The sequence below is a fragment of the Filicampus tigris genome, chromosome 12 (assembly GCF_054856515.1).
Source record: "Filicampus tigris isolate MCC_2025a chromosome 12, RoL_Ftig_1.0, whole genome shotgun sequence".
Classification (NCBI taxonomy): Eukaryota; Metazoa; Chordata; class Actinopteri; order Syngnathiformes; family Syngnathidae; genus Filicampus; species Filicampus tigris.
The window spans coordinates 2,429,834-2,435,833 of NC_141228.1; the positions used below are offsets into that span (position 1 = coordinate 2,429,834).

General features: G+C 42.0%; 1 protein-coding gene across 1 annotated transcript in view; it reads left to right on the top strand.

The window, feature by feature from the left end:
* Positions 1-5,091, top strand: part of LOC147138044 (contactin-associated protein-like 4) — a 173,975-nt gene extending 168,884 nt beyond the window's left edge. Inside the window, 2 exon segments of the mRNA XM_086047238.1 lie at positions 399-470; positions 3,187-5,091. Of these exon segments, the coding sequence (XP_085903364.1) occupies positions 399-470; positions 3,187-3,383 (269 nt within the window). The 3' untranslated portion in view covers positions 3,384-5,091.
* Positions 5,092-6,000: the final 909 nt, after the last annotated feature.

The window sequence follows — 6,000 nt, forward strand, 5'->3', positions numbered from 1 at the left end:
TTCGACGTTGCAGTCCTTTTAAAGTCCTTGAATGCTCATGCCGCACAGGTGCGGCGCCGAAGGATACGCCCCCACAGCTAATCAGCTGAAACACATGACAGCAACACAGAACAGACCATGACACCCCGTGCCTACGTGGGTTTTCTCCGGGTACTCCGGTTTCCTCCCACATTCCAAAAACATGCATGGTAGGTTGATTGTACACTCTAAATTGCCCCTATGTGTGATTGTGAGTGAGAATATTTGTTTGTCTCTGTGCCCATAGAGATAAACAATCATTCACTCAATCATATATCACTTCATCTCATCACATAGTGTCAACAATAATTCTCCCAGTCAGCTGCAGATTTTGTTGTTTACTCTTTTTGGCTTCATTTTCCTTTTCATATTGTCTCCAGACCCACCTGCTTCACTGGATCCAAGTCAACCCTTAGTCAATACCATCAGGAGTGACTCAGCTCTAATCGGAGGTACCAGATCAGATTATTATAGTTACAAAACTCTAATTTCATATAGAAAACAATAATATTTGGACAAATGACAAACTTTTATTATTTTAATTCTATGCCACCACCACAATACATTAATCATGACCACCAATTTAATTGAAGTGAACAATTTTCATTTTTCAAACGTGTAATTCACCATTTTGGAATTTCAACCATTTTGAGTTGAATACATCCATTTTCCGGGCCTACAACTATCTAAAATTGTAAGTATAGGACATCATAACTATAATTTTGGAACTGCACAAGTAACCATGGTACGTTCAGTACCACGGATCGGTACGTTTTCAATTTGTGTTTTGTCATCAAAATCAGCATTTCCTAATGTACTAAATAATATAATTTATTTCAAGTTTAAACACAATTCATTTGAATGGTAAACTGCCTCTTATCCAATTGAATAATTGGATACTTAAAACAATTCAGAAGTATAAAATATGTACCGTACTTTTTGGACTATAAGCGCTACTTTCTCTCCCACGCATTGAACTCTGCGGCTTTTAACATGACCCTGTTTATGACTTTTTACTGATGACCTTCATGCCACCAATAGATTTACCTATAGTCGTGTCACATTGACGAATGAAATTACCAATGAAACTGTGCTGACATAATTGCCTCAGGCATCATTGGCCCAACTGGCTGGTAAGTTTTTATCTCCCCCTGTCAATATTTATTTAAACCCGCATTTGGCGGGTTGGCGAGTTTTAATTTGGAACCTTGCTGATGTGAGCTGAGGAGGTAGCTCGCCATGGACATGTACTATTTAGCAGAAGGAGCAAAGATTTGACGATTCCCACGGATACTTGTTTACAGAGCTGGGCATTTTACGAAACATTGAGCGTCAGTTATTCATCATCCATCTGCACCGTGGGTACCCTTCTGCCATCCGTCATTCGCCTTTTATTCCAGGGGCAAAAAAAATAGTACCTGTCTATAGGCCGGTCCGCCTCCAAGTTTAAACGGCCGTCCGTCGGCAAGTCTGACTAAACTTTCACTCAACTTCACAGCTTCACAAACTGACGACATTCGGTGGAATTCCTGTACCTGTGCCGAAATGAATGTCTCTTCAGGTGTAAATATCCTATTTTTACAAAGTTTATCATGTGAATATGTGTCATTTCAATCGATGTTTTAAAGTGACTCTTTACCCTTTACCGTTTAACTACGTATTTTGTCCTAATTTAGCTGCCGTACTTAGCAACCTTCTGCGCATGTGCCGCATATCGTGCAGGAGCCGCGAATAGTCAAAATAATAAAATAATGGAGCCATAGCTCCCATCGACTGGAAGGCCGAGCCCGAGTGTTACTTTAGTACTACTTTACTGAAGTTTCAATATAATTTTAAACAAAATTGCCAAAACAACAACCCGTGCCGCCATGCTCGCTGATACAGGGGCATAAGTCGATGATGTCACACGAAATGTCACAATCATGCAATTTTTGTACACTTGTAACTTGTGCCCTCGAACCCTTCATGCACTTCATGCAGGCTATGTGTGCACTTCAGCGAAGCCCATAGGGTGCATGTGTGGGTATTGGGATTGGGCTGAAGCCTCTTCACAACCTGGGCCCTCACTCAAATCTGTCCCCAAGCAGCAACAACTCACTATTTTCCTCCCCACGCTCGCCACAGCAATCAAAGCCTCACCACAAAAAATAGAATGATGATGGACTGCAGCCGAATGGCGGACTAAATAAAGGGGTTTCCGTCCATGCTTAATCCATCCATCCATCCATTATCGATACCGCTTATCCTCACAAGGGTCGTGGGGCGTGCTGGAGCCTATCCCAGCTGTCTTCGGGCAGTAGGCGGGGGACACCCTGAATCGGTTGCCAGCCAATCGCAGGGCACACAAAGACAAACATCCACACTCACAATCACACCTAGGGGCAATTTAGAGAGTCCAATCAACTTACCATGCATGCACAGGGAGAACATGCAAACTCCACACAGGGAGGCCGGAGCCGGGATCGAACCCACGACCTCTGAACTGTGAGGCGGACGTGCTAACCAGTCACCCACCGTGCCACCCATGCTTAATCCGTCTATTTTAAATTTTTTTCCCATCATTCGTCAACAGGCGTCCATCAGCGGACGGACCAGTCTGTCCCATAGATGGAATGCCCAGCTCTACTTGTTTATTTGGTAGCCAAAAAGAATAAATTCAGCTTTACCACGTGTTACTTGGGAGAGCACAGCGGTCCGAGTACACACGACTGAATCCATGACAAAAAGTGTAGTGAAAAGGTCAAGGGAAGAGAAATGACTTATTGACATAAATTAAAGGGGCACCACCGTGTGGCGGTGGTACCGTACTACCATAATAATGACTGTTACACTCTGAGTCTGGAGATTATGGTTTAACAATTTAAAAATGTAAACATAAAACACTACTTGTGTAACAGTTGAATAAAGCGTATATCACTGAAATTTGATCCAAATTCACAAAATACCCTTTCAGTTTGGTGAATGTTTTACGTACAGTAAGTTTAGTATGATGCTTTCTACATCATAAAACACACGTGTAGAATTCATCTCATATACACCTCAACAAAAATTGTATTTTCTTGAACATGCTCAGATAACATGTTACTGATGACAAAATACAGTATATGTGACTGTTTGGTTCTTGTCAAGTTGCATTTATTCATGTTTACCGCATGCCACTGCTTGTAGGTGTTATAGCTGTGGTGATCTTCATCACTCTGTGTGCGCTGACCGTCGTCATCAGAATCACCTGCAACAGACTTGAGACGTTGCGGAACACAGTTGTGAAAGCATCACAGCCTGACGTTATCAACGATGTCCACTTAAGTGATGAGTCTAATTATCAGAGTGCTCACAGTGACAACCAAAAGGAGTTTTTCATATAAAGAAAGAGTGACATTTGTCCTTATCTGTATGTTGTTTTTAAGAGACTGCATCAAGGAGCGATGGGTCTATAATCTATACCTGTTTTCATCTTGATTTGTACATATTGTATGCATTGCACAAACTGGTAAAATATCAATTATATGTGGATTCGAGGCAGTCATTATTTTCATTTTAATAGTGTGCATCTTTATTAAAAAATCTCTCTCTCTCTCTTTATGTTTATATACAGAGATGGGCACTTTACCCTATTTTACCGGTCCGCCCTCCGTTCACAACCTGGGCACCCTTGTCATTGTCCCTCCGTCCTTATTCATAAAAATAATTGTCCTGCGACCCCGTCCATCCTTGTACTTTTAAAGCAATCCGTCCTTACATTCGTCAGTCTGCACCGACTCCCGCCACTCCCCCGCCACCAAAAAGCATCCGTGCACTCATAAACATTATTTAAAGCTCATTATCTGGCTAATTTCCTATGCACATCCACTTACCAGCTAGGAGTATCTTGAGTGGATTGAATTGTTTACAACTGTTTTACCAAGATAGCATTTAGCTGCCAACAAAACCACCGTTGTGATGTGATGATGATAATGAGGACCGGAGCAAGCCAGAGGACATCACGAGAATATTTACCATAAGATTGCTCTATAACGCTATACTATTGTGTTTATTGCAAAACGTTTGCGTTGTAACGCATTAAGTTCAGTTATTAAGTTCAGTTAAGCTTCAGTTTTTATTGTGTTATAGAGTAATAAAATATTTATTGAAAAATAACACAAGATTATTTTTGGAGGAAACGAAAGATTTCCACTTCCGTGTCGTTTAAGTGTACGTCTGCGCTGGCAGAGATGTCCTAGACAATGACATACTTCGCATGCAAAAGGATAAGGTACGTACTAAATGTTAACAGAAAAAAATTCTATCCACCTTTCTTTTACGCCCAATACATACCTTATCCCGTATTACACACGAACAAACAAAAACCCACTTCGGTCCTTGCTTAGTCCGTGTTTTTTAAGACTTCTCGTCGTCCGTCATTCCGTCCGTGACAGACAGACGGACTGTTCTGTCCCTGGGACGGAATGCCCATCTCTATATATGTATATATGTGAAGTGATTGTATGTAATATTCAATTATACATGTCATAATGTGTTGTTAATACTTTACTAAGGCACCAACTAATTTGCATACTGTATGAGATTATTCCAAAACAACTGTTATTTACATAATGGGAAGGATTCAAGTCTTATCAATGTGTGTCTTGATGATGCAACTTTTTTCTGCAGGCCGAATATGTGAACGGCATCTGGACATGTGTTAACTCCTGCAGTGGAGATTCAGTCGTGGCCTATCAGGAGTCTTGCAAACTCCACTCAGAAAGGTTACAGCCAATATTCAAACCCGCAATCTCAGACTGTGTGGCAGGCGAGCTAACCATATACACCACGTGTATCAGGACGTGTCCCTTGGTTCTCTGTCTTTATTATTTTAATGCATACTGTATCATACATAATTGTCTAATTAATATTTTGCACAGGTGTATATATGTACTTACACGTGTTACGACATCCTGTCTGGAAGGTTTCTTTAAAAATGTAAAATGGGGTGGTGGTTATGGTTTAAATACTTTTTCAGGGGCCTCTTGGGTTCATTATATAGTATAAACGTGCATAGGATGAAAATTGCAAATGAATAAAGAATGTCAGCGATTTTTGTATTTTTTGTTTCACTCGTCATCCACTGCTTGTGGAACGGATCTAGGCAAGACCACATCGTAAAAATATAAGCAAGGATGAGCTTTGTGCCACCATTGTCCATCCATCCACTTTAATCATGAGGGCTCTCATGGAGAAACGATTGTGGGAGCTTCATGAACTTAATGTAAGACACCAGCCAGAAGTAGCAGTGACCTACTTGTTAAAATGGCTTTCGTTTCCCAGAGAAGTTCATTTGAACGTTTTTTGTTTCCTTTTCTAAATGATCATAAGTCCCCGTAACATTTAAAAATGCTCCCATTTACCTTCGAGGATCTTGCCAGGTGTGGAGCTGGTCCACTGTGCCACGGATAGGAAACCGTAGTGCTCACCCTGAATCTGAAATTCAACTTCCCGACGGAACCTCCTCTCTAGCACCCTTGAATAGACCAGGGAGACTGAGGGGTGTGATACCCCAGTAGTTTGAACACATCCATCAGTCCCCCTTCCTAAAAAGGGTGGCCACTACCCTAGTCAACCAATCTAGAGGCACTGTCCTCGATGTCCATGCGATGTTGCGGAGGCGTATCAACCAGGACACCACCACAACATCCAGAGACTTTAAGAACTCTGGGCGGATCTCATCTACCCTCGGGGACTTGCCACCGAGGAGCTTTTTAACCACTTCTGTGACTAAGTTCAGAGATAGGAGAGTGCACCTCAGAGTCCCCAGGCATTGCTTCCTCAAAGGAAGGCGGTCGGTGGAATTGAGGACGTCTTTGAAGTATTCTCACCATTCACTCACAACCACCTGAGTCAAGGTCAGTAGCACCCATCCCCCCCTATACAGAGTGTTAATGGTGAACTGCTTCCCCCTCCTGAGACGCCAGATGGTGGACCAGAATTTTTCATGGCCACACTGGA